General features: G+C 33.8%; 2 protein-coding genes and 1 long non-coding RNA gene across 5 annotated transcripts; 2 read left to right on the top strand and 1 right to left on the bottom strand.

Annotated features, from left to right (window-relative positions):
- The first annotated feature begins 5,667 nt into the window (after positions 1-5,667).
- On the top strand, positions 5,668-10,365 carry LOC100818518 (splicing factor-like protein 1). The gene is made up of 2 exons (XM_003534361.5): positions 5,668-8,155; positions 9,365-10,365. The coding sequence occupies exon 1, from the start codon at positions 5,781-5,783 to the stop codon at positions 8,121-8,123; it is 2,343 nt and encodes a 780-aa protein (XP_003534409.1). The 5' UTR covers positions 5,668-5,780; the 3' UTR covers positions 8,124-8,155; positions 9,365-10,365.
- A 2,729-nt stretch (positions 10,366-13,094) lies between these two features.
- On the top strand, positions 13,095-16,706 carry LOC100817982 (uncharacterized). 2 transcript variants are annotated; one of them, XM_006587645.3, is made up of 9 exons: positions 13,095-13,270; positions 13,363-13,409; positions 13,489-13,552; positions 14,735-14,774; positions 15,274-15,485; positions 15,561-15,624; positions 15,798-15,889; positions 16,018-16,206; positions 16,403-16,706. In XM_006587645.3, exons 1-9 carry the CDS (start codon positions 13,235-13,237, stop codon positions 16,535-16,537), a joined length of 879 nt encoding a protein of 292 aa, XP_006587708.1. In that variant the 5' UTR covers positions 13,095-13,234; the 3' UTR covers positions 16,538-16,706. The 2 variants fall into 2 exon arrangements, with proteins under 2 accessions (XP_006587708.1, XP_003534408.1); XM_003534360.4 differs by having other exon boundaries at positions 13,096-13,270; positions 15,985-16,206.
- LOC102667598 (uncharacterized) lies at positions 15,493-20,610 on the bottom strand. 2 transcript variants are annotated; one of them, XR_005886422.1, is made up of 3 exons: positions 20,351-20,610; positions 19,945-20,040; positions 15,493-17,798 (listed from the first exon to the last, which is right to left on the bottom strand). It is a non-coding gene; the product is annotated as an uncharacterized lncRNA (long non-coding RNA). The 2 variants fall into 2 exon arrangements; XR_001382858.3 differs by lacking the exon at positions 15,493-17,798 and having other exon boundaries at positions 17,866-20,040.
- Positions 20,611-21,558: the final 948 nt, after the last annotated feature.

The following is a 21,558-nucleotide window of genomic DNA, read 5'->3' as shown; positions in this document are numbered from 1 at the left end:
TTTCCCATTTTCAAGCATAACACTGGACGGGATTACTCGATGCTCATTTCCTTATTTGAACTCCAAAATTTAGTTGTTTTTTTTGCTGTGATATTGTTTTGATTGAATTAGTTGCTATTTGATGTAAAGTGCAGGATCTATATATTCTCAATTGGAGCTCATGGATCAAAAAGCAGGGGATGATAGCAGCTGTGTGAAGAAAATAATTTCAACATGTGATGTTGAGGCTTTAAAAAAGTGCTTGGAAGAGAACAAGGGAGACTATGTCAAATGCCAGTCACAGATTGAGTCTTTCAAATCATCATGCTCACTCAGGAAAACAAACCTCTCTCTTGATTCCGCTTTACATTAGATTAAATTAGATGGTTTGATTTTGAATTGTGATTTCTGGCTTTTCCATTTTTGGCTAAAGGGGAAAATGTGAACTGAATTTTGTGTCTTTCTAATGATATTCATAAGTTGTATCGATACTTAATAATGAATGTGAATGAAATTATAAATTTCAGGAGTTCTCATTCATAGCAGTGATTGTTTAGGATGAGGACTAACACTGTGCCGAAGGATTCCAATTTCTGATGCTGCTGCCACACTTTTGTGCATTGATCTTTCCACCTGCTTTGTTCCCTTGCAAATGAAATTATAATATTTTCAATGGTTACAACTTACAAGACTTGCAGCGTTGATCTGATACTTTATTGACTTGGTTGAACATTATTTGCTCCTCTTCTGTTTTCTTTTAAATTGTGTCTTTTTCTTGGTTTCTTTGTCTATTTTTTTACTCCATTTTGAGGAGTTTAGCTTGAAAATATACACCATATTCAAGAGCCTGTTACTGTTATTATATTGTTGCACGGATAAGAAGTATCAATATGCTATATTAAAATCCAACAATGAACTTGAATAATGTAGAAGGGCAAAGTGTAGATTTTTAGTGTTGCTTTGATTTTTGACAGGGGAAGTGAGAGTTAAAAATGAACCTCAGGCTCAAGAAAATAAAATTTACAGAGGTTATTAGAGGCATTTTAATGTTATACCTTTGAAAAAGTTAGGAAGTTGGGTTTCTGTCAGGATAATTAGATATATCCTATCAGTAACATTAGTTGAGGTAAATATGGTACTAAAACATCCGTTTATGACATGCAAATTAAGCCACATTTAACTTCATTCATTGGAATTCAATTAACTGTGGACAAATTGAAAAATGACATACATAATTAGAAGGTAAGTGCAAGATGCTTCCCCCACTAACCTTGCATTTGGTGCAACTGCCACATGGATTACAAAATATTTACTGTGCAAATGCTGATTTAGTTTACTGTCTTATCATACTGTCCCCTTCCTTATTCATGTATCCACTTCTTTGCAGGAAGATATAGAGCAACAATGAAGAGAAGTTTTTAGGTAGATAGATATATTTATCCAAGAAATCAGAGATATAGACTAGGACCAAAAATGTACAAGATGCATCAGATTTAGAATTGACATATTGTTTCATTTTCACATCTACTGGCAATATAAAAATCTACTTGGAAGAGGAGACAAATCAGTGATTGCTGCAAGGGTGAAACCTTCCAATTCTCCTCTTAAAACAATGATATTGGATGGGGAAGGAGTTTCAAAAGCTGCATATGCCGAGTAAAACCAGGAAATATAATTTTATCTCTATTCCTTAAACTAATAATCAAAAAAATCTTTCAACCATCTCGAGCTATCCTTCTTTTATCTTTATACTTAATTTTCTTAATCGATTATCACTTTCTATTAAATCTTTTTTATCTCTATTTCTAAATAGAAAGTTAATAGTAAAATAAAATAAATATTGCTCCAAATTGAATTTACTCTTTCAAAAAACAAAATAAATATTTATATTTCATAATTTACAAACTAAAATACTGCTTCAAATTGAACTAATTAAACTCTAAGGACTCATTTGTCAAACAAGATAAGATGATAAAAATATATGATATGATATAAAAATTAAATTTAAGATAAGAACATCTAAAAAAAGAGAGTAAGATAAGAACATGCAATTGCAAACCTCTTATACAGTTGCAATTTAAGTCATTTGTATCCCATAGATGAATGATCCCTCACACCTGAACTCGAAACACATCGTTTTTCTCTTTCATAAGAAAAAAGGCCTGGTGGAAGATTTGCGTTAAATATTTTCGACTACAAACTAGTCTTTTTGATTATGCAATAATAACATCACAAGTGAATTTTTTATTTATTAGTAATTAAATATTAATGCTAAGTATTTTTAATCCATGAGTCATGACTATCAGGATGTTGAACAAATTTCCTTTCCGATGTGTACTTAATTGACATATCCATTCGTAAGACGACTATCTAATGTTATGGTTGTCCCTATAATATAAATTTAAACATGCTTGACTTCTTGTTCTTGTCATTGGTTAAATTAATCTGTTTTACTATTTCATTGAAAATAATGCCAAACATGAAATTATTGAAATTTTCAAATGGATGTCAAATAAAAAGGAAGTAAGAGTATATTATGCTTAAGTTAGTTTCCTAGATAATGTAAGCGATTTATAATCTCTTTATACGATTTTTTAGTGAAATCTACTTGAATTATACCATCTAATAAAATTTAGGATAAAGAAGTGTCAGAATGGCAAATATATCTAGGCGTACCTATGTCATAAATGAGTAAAAACGCAAACACCATTATCATGTTTTCTAAATTGTACTAGTATTTTACTGTTGAATAAGTTTCTGTTATTATATAACAACTCTTGTGTTTTATGCTGATATAAGTTTTAATAATAAAAAAAAGGGTTACAAGTGGATGAAAATAATGAAAGATGTCCAAAATAAAACTCTCAAAATAAATAATACCCAAATTATTAAATAATAAGGACCACTTAGAGCAATAGTTTTTTTTTACACAACTATGTGCAATAGTTAAAAGCTCAAATAACTTTATTTCAATTAATTCTTATAATTTCTCATAAAACCTTTTTATACTTAGATCCAGTCGAATTAATTCTTATAACTTCATGCCCGAATGATCATTAAAAAAATTACATTTTAAATTAAAAAAGATCGAGTCTTTGTCTTGTGTCTTATGTTACCGGAATCCATCTTGGCCTTTGTAATCAACAACTATTAGAATAAATAGTAACGACTTTATTTTTAATCAAATGATTTAGGTTTTGGTTCTTGAGTTGAAATAAATTATGATAGGAAGAGAATTATCATAAAAAGAAAATTGACCTTCATCTTTCATTGTGGTGTTAAAGCATTTTCAATTATAATTTCTTTGATGATTTTTTAACTTGGTCCTTAGAGTATCATGTTATTTATAAGAAACTTATACACAAATTTACTTTAATAAAAAAGATCAAGAAATTCACACTTTTATATTTTATAACTTTCACTTAATTATGGTTAAAATAAAATAATTAATTTAATTTTTTAAATTATTATCTTCTACACTGTGTGTGGTTTTCCCAAATCTCTTCCCTGAAATTAGATCCCGTGTGAGGTACATCAGAGGTGTGGTGACAAGGGAGGTGTGACAGGAAGGCTAGGTTTACGGACCTGTGATGGTGCAATGTAACGACAAGGCTAGGCGAGACGGAGGTGTAACGTAAAGGCTAGGTGTGAATAAAGGTGCAACGACAAGGTGAGGTGTGACTACAAAGCAACCGTCGACAAAGGTGTTCTGTGTTGTTCTTCTCCTTCTTCAATTTTAGTTTTTTGCCTCTTTTTTGGGTTGTTAGTTGATTGTACTTGTTTGTGTAAAATAATAGTTTTTTAATAGTAAAGAAATAGTTTTATGGCGAAGAAATGGATCTTGCTCGCGATAGATATTGTGTGCTACATTAGTTTGCTCCAATGAAGAACAAACAAAAAAAAAAGATTTCTTCACCCACTAAATCCTTTCAATTGAAATTCTTTCATTTTTTAAATTTTGTGTTTGGGTAAATAAATTAAATTTCTTCATTTTTAAAATTTTAAATTAGGCTCCACATTCTACCCCGAACTCTCTTCTCCACCATAGCCTCCAAGCCCAACGTCACTCGCAAAGTCACCAACCACCGCGACATCATCTAACTCTCCCTAAGCATCACCTTTCGTGTGGTGGAACACAACTACTTCACCATGAAGAAACTCCTAACCAAACACGACCTAATGAAACACAAGACAATCACGCTCCACGATTGCCTCAAAACCATAGGCGAAACCTTCGACGAGCTCAGAGAAACACATCACAACCTCGAGCTTTACCCTAACATGAAAACTTTGTACCAACATGTTGACGATCTCAAAACCCTCATGAGCGCTGCCATAATAAATCAGGTCACGTGCCTCGACGGTTTCTCTCACGATGAAGCACACAAGAGAGACTAACCTGAGAGAGAAAGCAAGGTTATGAGTGCGAGTAAGCGCAAGGGGGTTACGAGTGTGAAAGCAAGAGTGCGGGTGTGAGGTTGCGAGCAAGAGGTTGCGGTGCGGTGTGAGCGTCTATAGAATAAGAGAATTTCAATTTCTCACGTTTTAGAAGGAGATTAAAATTTCACATTTTCAGTTGTTTAAAATTCCAAAAATTTAAATTCTTCATAAAAAAATCCAAACAATGAATTTTAGATTAAAAAAATTCAAATTCTTTAATAAATTACTTTTTTAGTTAAAATTTTCTATTCAAATAAAAAATTGTCGTTGGAAATGCTTTAGGAAACTATTATTAAAGATACTCTTATTATCTCATTTAAAAAGATATATTTTTTTATCTTATTTAAATTGACCAAATATATTCTTATATAAAGATATATTATTATCTCATTTAAAATTGATTGGATATATTTTTATCTAGTAAAAAAAAAAGATGTATTATTATCTCGTTTACCCAAACCCGCATTCTATCAAATTGAAAGCATGGTACCTATTGATGTTAGGTTCAAAATAAAAAATATAAACGATTTACGGGTAAAATATTTCATTTATAAAAAATAGAAATATATAAGTAAAATTTTCAAATTGTTTAGTTAGGGTATAAATGATTGATTTTGTCTCATATATTTTATTATTTATTTTTAAATAAAATATTTATACACATAGATCATTTTTAACACATGCTTACATAAAATGAGTGCATGACATTATGACCCTAGTTGTAATTATTTGTAAATTTCTTAAAACTTTTTTTATCCAATCCAATTAAAAAATCTTGAATTGAGTCGGATTCTAGTAATTTTGATATAAATCAATCCAATTCATGATTAGATTATGATTAGACCAAAATGTAAAATATAATTATATAAAATATGCAAATTTGTTGCATAAAGAAATTTTATGTTTATATTATTTTTATATTTATATTTTATTATTAATAATATTAATATTTATTATTATTATATGATTGGATTAGATTAGATGAGATACGGATAATTTTTAACCCATTATTCAACCTAAATATAATCAAATCTATATTAAATCTAAATACTTTTAAAATTAATTAAATATAATTGAATAAGTTGAACCGCAAACCATGATCACCTCTCCTGTTTCATTATATCCTAAGAAAAGGTCTCGTGGAAGATTTGCGTTTAATATTATCGGATCCGGGTTTACCGTACCCGTAGATCTGGATTTCGTATCCAACTCGTGCTGCATATATAAAGGGGATGTGTTAGGTGGACACTTTATAAATAAATAAATCATCACAATCTGAATTTCATTCTGGAGTCTTTGTGGTGGTGTTACTTGTTTCACTGTTCAGATTAAAACCCTAACCCTATCTCTCTCTTCCATCCATGGACGCCCTCGACTCAATCCCAAATCTCCCTCCCCTCCCTCCCTACGATCCATCGGAGTATCACAAACCGCCGCAACATCAATCGGAAACCGGAGAAAACGGTAACGGCACCAAGAACGGCGAACCATCGGAGAACGGCCAGGTCGCCGCCGACAACAACGGCTTGCATCTTCAGATTTCGAAGCCATTGCTCTCCGAAGGAATGACGCGCAGCGGCACTGACAGGGATCAATCCGGCGGCGAGGAGGAGACCACCAGCAAGCGGCGCCGCCGGAGCCGATGGGACCCGCAGCCGGAATCGAACGACCAGAGCGGTGGCGGCGATTCGGGGAGCGGACCGAAGAAGAGGAAATCTCGTTGGGCGGATGACGAGCCGAAACCGGTGATTCAGCTTCCTGATTTCATGGGCGGTATTGAATTCGATCCAGAGATTCAAGCTTTGAATAGTAGGCTTCTTGAGATTAGTCGAATGTTACAGTCAGGTTTGCCCTTAGATGATCGCCCTGAAGGTGCTCGATCCCCTTCGCCTGAACCTGTATATGATAACATGGGCATTAGAATTAACACTAGGGAATATCGTGCGCGTGAGAGATTGCAAAAAGAGAGGCAGGAAATTATATCTCAGATTATAAAGAAGAACCCTGCATTTAAGCCACCTGCGGATTATAGGCCCCCCAAGCTTCAGAAGAAGCTTTATATACCGATGAAAGAATACCCTGGTTACAATTTCATTGGGCTTATTATTGGTCCTCGAGGTAACACCCAGAAGCGGATGGAGAAAGAAACTGGTGCTAAAATTGTGATTCGTGGTAAGGGATCGGTGAAAGAGGGTAGGCTTCAGCAGAAGAGGGATTTGAAACCTGACCCTTCGGAGAATGAAGATTTGCATGTGTTAGTTGAGGCAGAGACACCGGAGTCGCTTGAGGCTGCTGCGGGTATGGTGGAGAAGCTCTTGCAGCCTGTGGATGAGGTATTGAATGAGCATAAGAGGCAACAGCTTAGGGAGCTTGCTGCGTTGAATGGGACGATCAGGGATGAGGAGTATTGCAGGTTGTGTGGTGAGCCTGGTCATCGCCAATATGCGTGTCCTACTAGGACATCAACGTTTAAGAGTGAAGTTGTGTGTAAGCATTGTGGGGATGGTGGTCATCCAAGCATAGATTGTCCGGTGAAGGGTGCTACTGGGAAGAAGATGGATGATGAGTATCAGAATTTCCTTGCAGAGTTAGGAGGTTCGGTTCCTGAATCTGCAACAAAGCAAACCAGTACATTGGCAATTGGTGCAGGCACTTCTGGAAGCAATCCTCCTTGGGCTAACAATTCTGGTACTGTTGGCGGTGCACCTCAAGCAGGCTTAGGGGCTGCTGCAGTAAAGAAGGAAATTGATGATACAAATTTGTATATAGGGTACTTGCCGCCCAATCTTGATGATGATGGCTTGATCCAATTATTTCAACAGTTTGGTGAGATTGTTATGGCGAAAGTTATCAAGGACCGGATGTCGGGTTTAAGTAAAGGATATGGTTTTGTGAAGTATGCTGATATCACAATGGCAAACAATGCAATCCTTGCCATGAATGGTTATCGCCTTGAGGGTCGAACAATTGCAGTGAGAGTTGCTGGTAAGCCTCCTCAGCCTGTTGTACCTCCTGGCCCACCGGCGTCTGCTGTGCCAACTTATCCTGTTCCAAGTCAGCCACTTGGTGCGTATCCATCCCAACAGTATACTGCTGGTGGCCCCATTGGGACTGCTCCCCCTGGGAGTTACGGTGGTGCCCCAGTGCCATGGGGACCCCCTGTTCCTCCTCCATATGCTTCCTATGCTCCTCCTCCACCTGGGTCAACTATGTATCCACCTATGCAAGGTCAACATATGCCTCCTTATGGGGTTCAATATCCTCCTCCTGTGCCGACTGGCCCTCCCGGTGCCCCATCCCAGCCTGCAACTTCTAGTGAAGTGCAGCAGAGTTACCCACCCGGAGTGCAGTCTGACAACAATAACTCAACTCAGTCTGTACCAGCTAATATGTATGGTAACTCAGGACCTCCAATTCCACCTCAACCTACATATCCTGCATCTTATGGATATCCACCTTACTATAATGCAGTTCCTCCACCACCTCCCCCTTCTGCCCCCATGCCTGTCTCAACTTCAGATCAATCCCACAACATTGCAAATGTGCCTTGGGCCAGTAATTCTCTCGTCCCACCTCCTGCTTCATCAGCAGACAATCAATCCCATAGCATTGGAAATGTGCCTAGGGCCACAAATCCATCAGTGCCTCCTCCTGCTTCATCAGCTGATTCAGAGTATGAGAAGTTCATGGCAGAGATGAAATGATTTTGATCAATTTTGGTTCAGTGTTCCAAAAGGTGCGTTTACCATCTTGATTTCTCGTGTTTAATAGTTGACCATATACATTTTATACTTTGATATGATTTAGCTTTCAATTCCTGACTTGTTTTCACAACTTATTTTGCCTTAATTTTTTTTTTATTTTGAAGTATGGAACCCTTTTAGAATTGTTGTTTACACGAGTTCTTTTAGAATTAAAATGTTACTAATCACCCGTTTGTAAGTGACATTTTAAAGTTATTTCAGTGGATGAGCACCCCTGAAAACCATGAGCTTTTTCTGATATTCTTCTAACTGAAGACAGGTGGGACCAACAAAATTTTTGGATTTGGATTGGTCCTAATACATAATGCTATTAAAATTAACTTTTATGTGCCTGGATTATGCTGTGTGGCCTCTTCCAAGTTGGCAATAACCATAATTATTGCTCTGGAGACAACTTTATTTGCCTTTACATGAACTCTACCAATTTTCATCTTAAATAGGGTTATTGCTATTTGTATGCACATTTTTGCTTCATTAACATATCTTTGCTTTGTTCTTGTTGGATTTTTAGGTTTCTTAACCTTCCCAAGGTTTCTGAATTTTGATATGTATTAATTTTTGCTGTAGTTTATTTTTCTGCAAATAGAAGGCAATGTTAGCCGCAAAAGCCTCTCTTCGAAATCTCTGACCCCAAATAAAGCTATTTTAGCTATATAAAATATTGTATTCAACATTCTTTGTTAACTTGAATTCCACCTGTTATTTTGTATAATTGAAGGACCCTTACAGAAGAAAGGGCAAACTGATATATGATTGTGTAAGTATGTGATATCTACACAAATTTTCTTGTATTTATTTTCTCCAGCTCATGTATGAATGTGATGGTATCTGGTCTCCTTCATAATATTTTTGTGCATTGGAGCAGAAACTTGATACAGTTTATGGTTCAGGTATAAAATCTGCATCTTGATGTGAATTAAAAAACAAGGAACTGCTGTCATGATTTATGTGTTGGCTGATTGGTTATGTTTGAATGCGTCATTTTGAAGATTACATCCATAAATTTCTTCTATTGTTTTCAATGATCTCATGCATCTGTTTCTGCTTCTTGACGGTGTCCATTCTCAAGCTTTGTAATCATGCATAAAGTTAACAATGGCCTTTTTGCATTTCTATTTGATATTTTTATCATGGTTTTACCTCTCTTAACTCTTCATTGTTATGATGTAACGTTGTGACAGGCCTGATGTTTCTTGGAGCTCTTGTGAACCTGATTTCTTAACCTCTTGCCATGTCTTTCTTCGAAGTTTGGGACTCACTTCTTTAACCTTGCTGTACTGTTATGAAATTTGCAGAGATTCGGGATAGAAGTTGATAGCAGTCTTCATATGGCAGAAGTCAAAAAAGCATATTATAGTTATGATTGTTATTAATCATTTCTTGTCATGTAGGACTTAATGTCTGGTCGCTAATGTTTCCTTTTGAAAGTTTGTTTGGTCTCTTATGGCAGCTGGTTCCTGGTGTTTCATGTTGATACTTTTCTGTTGTCACATTCAGTTGTTTTAGACTTTTAGTTCATTCACAACTGATTCTAACTTGTTTATAGTTTTGGTGATGAGCTTAATTTTTTTTGGTTTGAGGACTCTAGTTCTCTTAATCACTTGGTGCTGAAGCTGCGTTTTAGATGCCTTTAATCATACATCTCTCATCACAAAGGTAATCAAGCCTTGCCATTTGCTTTTGGCATTCTGGGTTGGTAGTAGAGATTTTTTTTAAGGATGGTTTGATCATGCAACTATAAAATGTACTTAACAGTTCAGTGTGACAGGTAAAAGGGTTGAAACGTTTCTCTGTTCCTGGCATGATAAATGTCAGACTTTGGTGGCATTTTTACATTTTGCCTCAAATTAAAAGTTTGGCTGACATGGTGTTATGAACACCAAGTTCTTATATCATGATACAGGCAATTATCAAGTTTCTCATATGTTTCTGAAGTGATCATGTGGCCCAGTTGACACGGCCAATGTTATTTGGCATAAGGTGAAGGCTGAGGTGAAAATGAGAGTGTTTGAGTTGTCTGCACATGCTTCGTTTAGCTCTGTTGCTGGGCGAAGATAGAGTAAATGATCAAAGAATTGGACTTGTAGAAATTTTCTTTATTTTCCTGCTTCATATCCTGCTTTTTGAATTAATACAGCTTTGTATTGTCACTAGGGATATATAAAGTTTTATAATTCAACTATGCGATATTAGGTCATGGTTATCACATCCACGAGTCATGCTATTTCGCTGGTGTGCTTGGTTTTTTTCAGTCTCCGTCTGCCAAAAAGTAATAATATGCCCGTTGTTTAAGTACTTTAAGATGTGAAGAATTGAAAGGATATGTTGTTTTCATGGGTTGATAACAATAGGAAGCTTTTTTTCCTTCCAGAATCTACTATTAGGGAAGTCAGATTCGCCAAACGTAGTTAGTACTAGTTTAGAACTCGAACTATGCCATTGAAAAGACTTTTACTCAACTGTTTGGGTCCTTTAACCCACATTTTACTAAAGCCAGAAACCTGATAATCAATTAATTTTCACTTGGGTATACATCGATCGTTGATGTCATGGGTCTATTTTTAGGCAAGAAGATCGGTGTTTTTTTGGATCATTTGGAGATTGATATTGCATCAAATTTGACGAAAGTTTGAGACTGAACTGGGTTAGGTCTACTGGATGACAACAAATAAGAAAGGAAGTTAAGGATTTGAGATATGTGAATAAAAAAAAAATGAATGAGATTGAACATTAAGATCATATATGTGAAAGGGAGGAATAATGCTATGGAGAAGAAATAAGAAAAATTTGTGAAGATTGGTCGTGTAAAATAACTTTATTTTAGTCGTATTAATATACGTGAGTTTATTATGCAAGTGTTACATTTTTTATCGTTAAAATATTATCGTTCAATGTTTTAACGTTTGTTGCACTTTTCAATTGTTTGCACGTTTTTTTAATACAAGAACGACAATTGAAGTTTTTTTGACACTACAAAAGCCTTGATTGGTGCTTGTAGAAACAACCGATCCTTATTCAGCTCTTCCTCCAATGGTGACAACTTAATACGCACTGATTCCTATTCCAAACATCCACCTCCAAATTGCATATTCTCTTATGTTATAGCTTTTAACTGCATTAGTCTTTAGTTATCTATTATTGTACATCTGTACCACAAAAGACTACCTATAAATTTATGTAACATGAAAACTTTGTCAATGATTTTTTACCTAGTTGGTCTAAATGTATTTGATTGTGTTATTCGTATAACTTGAATGTACCCCAAAAAAATGGTATAACTTGAAAAACGTTCAATACAATAGCAATAGTGTAAGTCGACAATTAAATTGTCGAATTTGAAAGGAAGTTGACTCTCTCATCGTCCATTTATTAATCTATGCATTATTTAAAATCGAAAGAGTCAACAATCCCCTATTGTGTGTCTCTTGTGCCCATGTATTTTATTATAATTGTAATTATTTTCTTGATAGAAGGTTTTCAATTTTGTTTTTTTTTGTCTATAATATTTTTTCCTTTAGAGAGAAAAGAGCCAAATTTCTTTCTTATTACTTAAAAAATCCCGTGCTAAAGAGTGTGGAGTTTCAAGGTTTTATTTCATAGGTTGTTTGGTTGGTCTGTATCTTTCCTCATTTCATTCATGATGGGTCTTAATATCAAAAACTCATGAACCATGAATATCAATTTTAAAAAATTAACCAAACTTATTAAATTTTCTTATTAAATTAAGAAAATAATTACAACTTAATAAACTCATGTGCAAACAGTTTTTTTTTAAAAAAATTCACATGCATTCTCTTTCAAATATGATCTTATTTGAGATGTGGTCAAACACTAAATATGAGTATATTTTTTCACATAGAAGACCAGCTTTTTGTTAGATCCCAATTCCTGTTGGGAGTTTGAAAGACTAATTCAATGTTGAGATAAACCTAGGACAAAGAATTAAAGGTAAAAAAAGGCTAAAGTTGAGATAAATTATTAGATAGGCTAATCATTTAAGTTGTGACTCTTAAATAATTTGAATTGTAATAATATTTATCTATATGATTGTACCATCAAAAATACAACTTAGCCTAAATGAAAAAAAAAATAAACTCATTTTTCTATAAGTATAGTCGAAACACATATAGTGTAATTGTAAAGAGTAAATTTTAAATTTAAAAGAAATGAAGTTTTCTCTATTTTAATTTAATGTAGAACATAAAATGGTTATATTATCTCTGCAAGTAACTTATCAAATTTCCTCAACTTAGAATTAGTTGGGTGGAATAAAAAAATTCATTTTCTTTAAAAAATAATACAAAAAGGATATTAAACGAGTGTAAAAAAACATGAAGGAGATTTTTATTATCATGAAATATTGGTAAAATATAATTTTTTTTTATATAAAATTGCATCTATTTATAGCATATTTTTTTAAAAATGTGATAATTTTATATATGTTTGCATTTGGTCAAAATATGCTAGATTAGAGTTTTTAGGTGTTGATTTAGAGATGCTTAAACGGATCAATTATGAAAGAACTATACCTTATTGATCGTGTGAGGTGTGATCATACACATATGAATATGATATTCAAATAAGATTTTTGTTCAACAAGAAAATATAAAAGTTCATGAGAAGAGAGCATACCTAATTGAAGAGACTTGTTGTTACTGTATAGTGGTCTAGCAGTTGAGGTACTAGTTAATGAAACACAAGAGTAATTGAGATGTGTGACCAAGTTAAGTTGCTAAGTAAGGTCCAAAATAATCCTTTTCACTCATCTTACATGAACGACTAAAGCTGTTTTAACACAATTATTTAAATTACCTATTTCTTTAATTTTTAAATGTTATAAATTCTCTTACCAGAATTAATCAACATTATTGTCATGACTCTTACCTATTTATAATATAAAGTGGAGATGAGGTCATAAATAGTGTTGCCCGTTCAGTGGTAGAGTTCCCGAGCAACGAAAGCTAGGTCACGGGTTCGAAACCATTTTTCGTGAAAATAGGTGTTTTTTTTAGTTCGTCGTTTTGCTCTTCGTGTTGTTGAAGTGCAACGCCATGGATCCAGATCAGGGCACTTCAAAAGCCCGGAAGGTACTCACAGACAACGAATCCGTCTCCTTTTCTCTGAAAATGTTAATTTTGGTTGAAAATATTGTTTGTTTGTTTTTGTATTCTTCATTCAGCCCAAGTTCAAACCCAGGAATCTCAAAGCAGTCCGAGCTCCCAAAACGTAATTGAGCAAATTCACTTTGAATTCCGCATAGATAGATTATTTTTAGTATCTGATTGTGGAAATTGCTTCGATGCAGCGAAGCGGATGATAAGCGAAACGAAGATAGCGAAGTGCCTCGAGCTCTCTCGCGTCGACGACATGTAAGTCTCTCTTAATCATTTCATGTTCATTATTACTGTGCAGTGCTCCAAATTTATTATTATGGTAACTTTTGAACTGCTGTTTTGTAATTAAACTCAATTGCTGTCAAAATAACACTAGTTAGAACTCACCCCCTAAATTTTCATCTTAGATCGGTTAGCCAAAATGAATTATAAAATAAGTTCTTTTACAAGAAAAAAAAGAAAAGAAAAGAAAAGTCAAAATTCAATATTAAATATTTACGCAAATTTCCTTCCTTTTGTTTAAATGCTCGAAAGAAAAAGAGGTTAGAATAGAAATCAGAACGTTTATATTCGTGAATTATTTAGTCAAAAAGTAGCTGTCTATCAACACTCTTTTTTTTTTTGGCGTTCGTCTATCCACACTCTTTAACTACAGCTATTATTTTCAAATAAGAAGTGCGAAATTAGTTATTTTTCTGTCAAACTTTAAAATATAAAGATTGCATTTTTAATTTTGCTTAATTTCGAATCTATAACTAAAAATAGTTAGTGAAGAGTGTAAATAATTAATTGGAAGGGTTAACAATTTTACCAAATTTTGTGTGTGCTGCTATATGTGTGAATTTGAATTATAACCTTTTATATTAAAAAAAGTATAAAATAAAAATTTAAGCAGAGAACTTTTAACATAAAAGAAGGATTTTTATTTTCCTACAAAAATAATCAATACCAAATACATGCGAGTGTGAGATTTTTCAGAGATGCAGTGTTACACTCAAAGGTAGTCATATAAAACAGTGTGATGGGCATTGCACCCAAAATGCCATGTTGCACTATATGAATAAGAGCAACGTGCTCGTGTTCTCTAGTTACCTGAACCATAGTGAAGTTTAATTAATGTTACGAATATCACAGCAGGATGTCATGCCTCATGACACGTGAGTCTGTAAATTTACTCTTTTTGTCACAGAATAGTTAAACTGTTTGCTAGGGAACTTTCTGAGAAGTTAATCTTTTATTAATCCTTACCTGAGTTCCCGGCAATATTGTTATTGGCACTATATCAAGCTCTATGTCAATGAGGTTGCCATGAAGACTACATGGACTTAACTCGGTTAAATTATATCATAAGTTAGCAATTGTTATGTTAAACTAACGAGGCTTTTTCTTTCCCTTGATGCTAAAGTGTTACTGATTTGCTGTTATTTACGTTTGCAGGAAAATCCTGCAAAACGCGAGCCTAAAGTCGAAAGAAAATGTAAGTTTTCATTAGTTTTTGGTTGTAAAATTTCATTAGTTTTGCAAACACTATTTGTCGTTCGTTTTCATAACCTTACATGCCAAAAGACATCATCGTTGAAAATATGAAAAACATTCTAGAACATTATTAATCACCCTATTTCGTATGATAGTTGCATTGCTTTTTGAAAAGTTTTGTGGTTAATGTTGAAGATTTTGGAATTGAAGACAGTTGCTACGCATGGTGAGTATAGGTAGTATCTGTGTAAAGGGAAAAGCGTGGTTATAGTTTCAAACGAGATATAGTACATTTACATGAAATATGTTAAGCTTTTCTGTTTAACAGAGAAGTCCCATGGAAAATACTAGCCCGGCATTTTGACTGCGTGAACATATATCTTGGACTCCCTCATTAGTTGATTGTGTGGCCTGCTCACAAAGATAAATTACCTTCACCTTCCTGATTAATATTTTATTCATCTTGTTTGCTGCTTATTTTCGGTGTTTAAAACTTACAGCTAGCGTGGAAGTTGCATTTAGTCTTGGAAGTTCATCATCACATTCCCTCAGGACATATGGCACAAGCAAATCTATAGATAGTGGCACAAGCAGTGGTTCACCATCTAAATATTTTGCCAATGAACAAATTCGTTCAATTGCTACTGAGGATCAAAATGATGCTTCTAATGCATCTGCCAGGAAAATCAAAAGAGAGTACAAGGAACCATGGGTGAGAATTTGTCATCACGCATCTGTTCTATTCTTATCTGCTCATACATCTAAGCATCTGAACCTTTAACCACAGGATTATGAAAACTCTTACTATCCGACTACTCTTCCTTTGAGGAAGCCAAATTCTGGAGATCCAGGTTTGCTCTCATATACATAAACAGATGAACTATTAATAGAATTAATATTCATGAACTATACTGATAAAAGACAGTAGAATACTTACACTGGGTAGAAAAATATATTTTTAGCAAGTCTCCAAAGGATGCTTCTTTAACAATGACAGTCATGTATTGAACTTTTATTCTGGTAGAAATTCTTGATGAGAAAGAATTTGGTGAAGCTGCTACTAGTGTGGAGTATGATGAGAATACTGTTAATTCTGCTGCAGAACTCGAGATCTTGGTTAGTAGTCATTAATGACAGATATATAATGAAGTAATTGTACAAACATTACACAGCAAAAACTGTGATATAATGCATAGATAATTTTGTAACAGGAGAGTGAGGAACAAAGGATGTTTTTCTTTCAGATTCCTACTCCTCTGCCTATGGACAAGCAGAGTAATAAGGGGAAGGAGAAAATTGGTACATCAACAGTATCGGGAGAGGCCACAAAGTCAAAGAATGCCTTGGAAGAGTTGCCGAGGGGATATATGGGCAAAATGCTGGTGTACAAGAGTGGAGCAATCAAACTAAAATTAGGAGAAACTCTGCTCGACGTAAGAATGCTATTTGCCCATACATTTAAAATAAAATAAAAAAATACCCTTTGCTATTTGTACATCTCCTCAATTTATTATATTTACTAAAGTGCATAGTCAGTTTAGTTTTTCCCTTGTGCGTGCCCAATTTAATTGTAGAATGTTTTACCTTGTAACTACAATTATTGCATTTATAATTTTGTTTCTGTTACAGGTGTCTCCAGGTTCAAATTGTCGATGTGTTCAAGATGTTATGGCTGTGAACACTGCACAGAAACAGTGTTGCAATCTTGGCGAGATTAGCAAAAGGGTTGTTGTGGTTCCCGATCTTGATTCAATTGAACTGTAAAACACTCTAGACAAATATGACTAATGCACCACATACAGGGATAGTACAGTACCTTGTTGGCTTATGTGAATATATGTGACTAAAAAGACACGGACAATTGGCAAGTGCCAATTGGATACTAGACCTAGCATTTGATATTAATGAAATATCAAGTGGATGATTGAACTCATTATTTTGTTATTGTTTTCTTTTATCCGTAGAAACCAAATCAGGTAACAAGAGATTTACAACAACTTACGCACAATGTTAAACTAATTAAGGGATCTACATTTTTTCTGTTATTGCTTAGTTAGATGATTTGATTCTATTTACGACAATAAATCCTTGGCAAGTATCAATAATATTTCACTTGCTTCAATGGATTTGATCTTTTAATTGTATGCATTGCAGACTGTGGATACAGTTCTGACTTTTTTGGTAATTGTTTTACAAAAGAACCTCTCAAAATCTCCATCCTAACTTTTCTCACTGCAACAGACATTTCAAGGAGTTAGCACAATCCTACATCGTGTGTTAATTAACAGAAAATACAAATACAAGGATAGAATTGTTAATAAGGATGAGAATTAGAAAGCCCAGTCAATCAATTATTGTACAAATAAAATCACAAACAAATTTCTCCACACCAGATTTGGAGATTAACATACGTACTATATGCTGACTGACACTATATGCTGACTACGTAAACATCATTACATCAAAACCCCCACCGTGAAGGGAACCACATTAGTTTTGGATCAGCCATTTTTCTTCTTTTTCGTTTTTTACATTATTTTATGGGAGTAAAAACAATTCCACTCGACATATAGAAAATATAGCCAAGCTATCTTAGCTAGAATTCATGCACCATATGATAGCTTGCTCAGATTTTTTTTTCTGTGAAGAAGCAAAAAGGGACAAAAAAACTAGTCCCAAAAAAAAAAAGTTTTACCCATAGAAAATAAGGCCAAACATTCAAAGAGAAACGATCTACCACCACCATTAGGAAGATCATTATGGAAAGCATGACAGAAAACTCTCAGCTTATCTGTAAATGAATTAGATTTTCCTACATACGCAGCTTGGGACGTGTACTTTGAAACAACTTTTCATCATCCTCGTAATTTTCTCAATTGCTTCCATGAGTTTGGCTTTTGCAGCATCAGGTATCTTCATAAAAAAACAAATTTTGTATTCGGGGATTCATTGTCATCAGTTTCATTCGAGCTCCTATCGATCTCTCCACAATTCAAGTCCAAATTAACCAAATTGTGATACCTACCTACATAAATGTGGGAACTGATAAAAAAAATTAAGTAAAGGAACTATTAAATGTAAGAGAGAAATTCTGGATTAACTTAACACTTTATTCATCAATAAAGCAGCCTATATATAGGCATTACAACTCAACATTCTACCACCAAACTAGGCACTCATATGAATATGTAAAATAGAAAATAAAACACGTACCCTCCTATAGACCAGTTAAAACTAAAGACCATATCTTGCAATAATACGAAGTTGAAGAAACAATTCCTAAAGACTAGGACAAGAATAACATACCCACGTGATGACATTTTCAACCATTAAACTTCCCAAGAATCCTGTTTTACACGGAAGAAGCAAGCTCATTGATGTTAAGTATCTTTTTTAAGAAACCACACAAAAGATGAGTTATTGATCCTGTTTACTGCAGCAGTGAAGACCAAGTTGCTGACATCTTTACCAAACCCCTCAGAATGCTTGCGTTTCAGAAGTTGAGGAAGTTACTCGTTTTCCACTTTGCAAGATCGTGATTAGAGGGTGTTTGGCTGTTGACATGTATTAAACGGAGTGTTTGTAAACATCAATTTAAGAGAGGGGTCGTTGAAAATGTCATCACGTGGGTCTGTTATTCTTGTCCTAATCTTTAGGAATTGTTTCTTCAATTTTCTTTGTTGTTGCAAGATGTGGTCTATTATGAATAAAGTGTCAAGTTAATTCATAATTTCCTCTTACATTTAATAGTTCCTCTTACATTTAAATGTTGAGTTGTAATTTTTTTTTAGAGGATGTTTGGCTGTTGATATGTATTAAACGGAGTGTTTGTAAACATCAATTTAAGAGAGGGGTCGTTGAAAATGTCATCACGTGGGTCTGTTATTCTTGTCCTAATCTTTAGGAATTGTTTCTTCAATTTTCTTTGTTGTTGCAAGATGTGGTCTTGAATAAAGTGTCAAGTTAATTCATAATTTCCTCTTACATTTAATAGTTCCTCTTACATTTAAATGTTGAGTTGTAATTTTTTTTATCAGTGGTATCTGAGCTAGAGAGTGACAACTGGATGAAAAAAAAAAAAGAGAGAGGGTGAGCCAAGAGAGAGTCCGTGGACACTGCTGCCTGCCAAGAGTGAGTTTAAACAGGAGAAATTGAGTGAGTCTAAAGGCAGGGAAAATACGTGAGGTATAAACGTAGAGCAGCAGCTTTGTTCCTTTCTTTTTTGTAGTAGCAACAAACTATGGTTTCAGAAAAAATTTGTGCAACCTGCACGAAAAACATGAGTGTATTTTTTGCCGGAGAAATCTGAAGTTTTGCAGCCTTTAAAAATATTATAAAGTACGTGTTGAGAAAGAAGAAGTTGGTAGTCCAATAAAAGTTCTCTCTACTGATCGTCGTGGAAAATACAACTCACATGAATTTGCAACTTTTTGTGAGACCCATGGATTAAGAGGCAACTTACAGCAGCATATATGTCTCAACAAAATGGAGTTTGTGAAAGGAAGAATTGCACTATTTTGAATATGGTGCGAAGTCTTAACGAGGAGTGGCATTCCAAAAATTTTTTGGCCGAAGCTGTTAAATGGAGTATTGATATTTTGAATAGAAGTCTCATTCTTTCTGTTCAATACCGGAGGAAGCATGGAGCGGAGACGAAGACCGGCTAGAAGTGTATTGCTTATGTCCATATTGCATATGAGAAGAGGAAAAAGCTAGATGACAAGGGAGAAAAATGCATTTTTCTTGGTGTTAGTGATCAATCAAAAGCTTATAAGCTATACAATCCTAGTACTAAGAAAATTTTAATCAGTTGTGATGTTTCTTTGATGAAGAAAAAACCTGGCTCTATACCACTGATAAAAAAATTAAGTAGAGGAACTATTAGATGTTAACTTCACACTTTATTCATCAGCCTATATATAGGCATTACAACTCAACAGCCCAGGTGATGACATTTTCAACAGAAAGTGTCATAGTAACACATCCAACATGTAACAAAAGTAAAGAATGAAATCATGTTTCAACATAAGATAATATGTTTTAGTTATTGGTAAAAACATAAAATGAAAACAGAAAATATTTACATTTACAGTAACAGTAAGTATGAATAAAGTAAAAGAAACCAATTCTACCCGGTAAACTATTTCAGTATGCAATACTTACACACCAACCTGCACAGTTATTGTATTCCTTAGCTCCCGTGCAGCTTTATTATTCAGCTTAGCTTTCCAAACACATTTATCTGATTATAATGATTTTACCCTCCTCTGCAGTAATAGTAAGACAATAGTTTTTCAATACCTATGATAATTAACAAAAGTGTTACTCATAAGATTAAGTACAATACATTTCAAAAAAACCAAAAGCTTGAAAACATTAATATAATGCAGAACCATCTTTAAAAAAACATTACTGAGGCTAACAGGACCAAACCAAACCATTTACTACTTTTACTTCATTTAGTTCTAAAATAAACAGAACACTGTCCAATATTATGCAGATCAATTCTGAATTTCTGCTAGATATCTCATAATTTGGCATCCAAGAATAAATGACAGTAAAAGGAATCATCATCACCATCATCTTGGGGATTGTTGTGTGGAGAAAAAAGACGAAGTGGGTGGGTAACGGAGAGGATTCTTATTGCGTCCTCCTTCTCCTTCGCCGTACAAAGGCAAAACATCGGTTCGGAATAAGACGACCGCCATAGCGGCGGAACAGTTACACCACAAAGACAGACACATTTTTATTTTTATCTCAACTCAACACACATAGATCCGTTTATAGTATTAGCAATTAGCATGCAATGATTCAGCCCAAGAATCCTAACAGAAAATATTGCTTAATCCCCTTTTATGCTATTTTTTGTGTTAATTAACCATTTAGTATTTCTAGTGAGATACCAAATATTAATATGTAGAGATTTTTTTAAATAGAATACTAGTATATAGAGATTGAGAAAAGTTGAACTAACATTTAGCTTGATTGTTGAAATAATATTTAAATTTTACAATATTCACTTGTGCGATTTTATCAAATTTAACTAACTTAATTGTCAATAATGGATTTAATTATATTGATGAATATTATATATGGTTGTTGAATATTAGTTAGATTTAACAAATTTAATTATATTAAATTAAATATTTAATAATATTAAAGAAAGGATGAAAATGTTTTTAAATTCAAATACTATTTTATTCAACTTTGAGCCAAAAGCTTTCAAATAATAAAAAAAATCAATAATGGATTTAATTATATTGATGAATATTATATATGGTTGTTGAATATTAGTTAGATTTAACAAATTTAATTATATTAAATTAAATATTTAATAATATTAAAGAAAGGATGAAAATGTTTTTAAATTCAAATACTATTTTATTCAACTTTGAGCCAAAAGCTTTCAAATAATAAAAAAAATTTATTGAACTCAGTGACAAAAAAAATTTCTTTTTTTTTTTCAATTAAGAAAGGTTAGGTTATTAGTTTGAACCGCAAATTTTTTTAGAGCCGTCAAAATGGGTTCCGGCCGTGGGCCAGCCCAGTTCAGTGCGGATTAGAGGTGGGTTGAGCTCAATAAAAAAAAAAAAATAGGTACCGGCAATTTTTCTGCCCGCCCCACTTAACCCGTGGGTTAGGTGGGCTCAACCCGTGGGTTGGTGGGTCAGTCCGTCAACCCACCAAATTTAAATAATATATTATTTTATTTTATTATTATTATAAATTTATAATTGTTAAAAAATTAAATTTTTATTTGGTAGCTAGTAATAGCGTTAATGATG

Source organism: Glycine max, chromosome 9, assembly GCF_000004515.6.
Source record: "Glycine max cultivar Williams 82 chromosome 9, Glycine_max_v4.0, whole genome shotgun sequence".
In the NCBI taxonomy this organism is placed as follows: domain Eukaryota; kingdom Viridiplantae; phylum Streptophyta; class Magnoliopsida; order Fabales; family Fabaceae; genus Glycine; species Glycine max.
The sequence above is the reverse complement of the archived record's forward strand: the minus strand, read 5'-3'. Positions and strand labels throughout refer to the sequence as shown.

Bases quoted from the DNA above. Each gene is read 5' to 3' on its own strand.
- LOC100818518 (XM_003534361.5), top strand. From the start codon at position 5,781: ATGGACGCCCTCGACTCAATCCCAAATCTCCCTCCCCTCCCTCCCTAC.
- LOC100817982 (XM_003534360.4), top strand. From the start codon at position 13,235: ATGGATCCAGATCAGGGCACTTCAAAAGCCCGGAAG. The intron at 13,410-13,488 runs GTAATTGAGCAA...GCTTCGATGCAG, and splicing joins GCAGTCCGAGCTCCCAAAAC to CGAAGCGGATGATAAGCGAA. The intron at 15,890-15,984 runs GTTAGTAGTCAT...ATTTTGTAACAG, and splicing joins CTGCAGAACTCGAGATCTTG to GAGAGTGAGGAACAAAGGAT.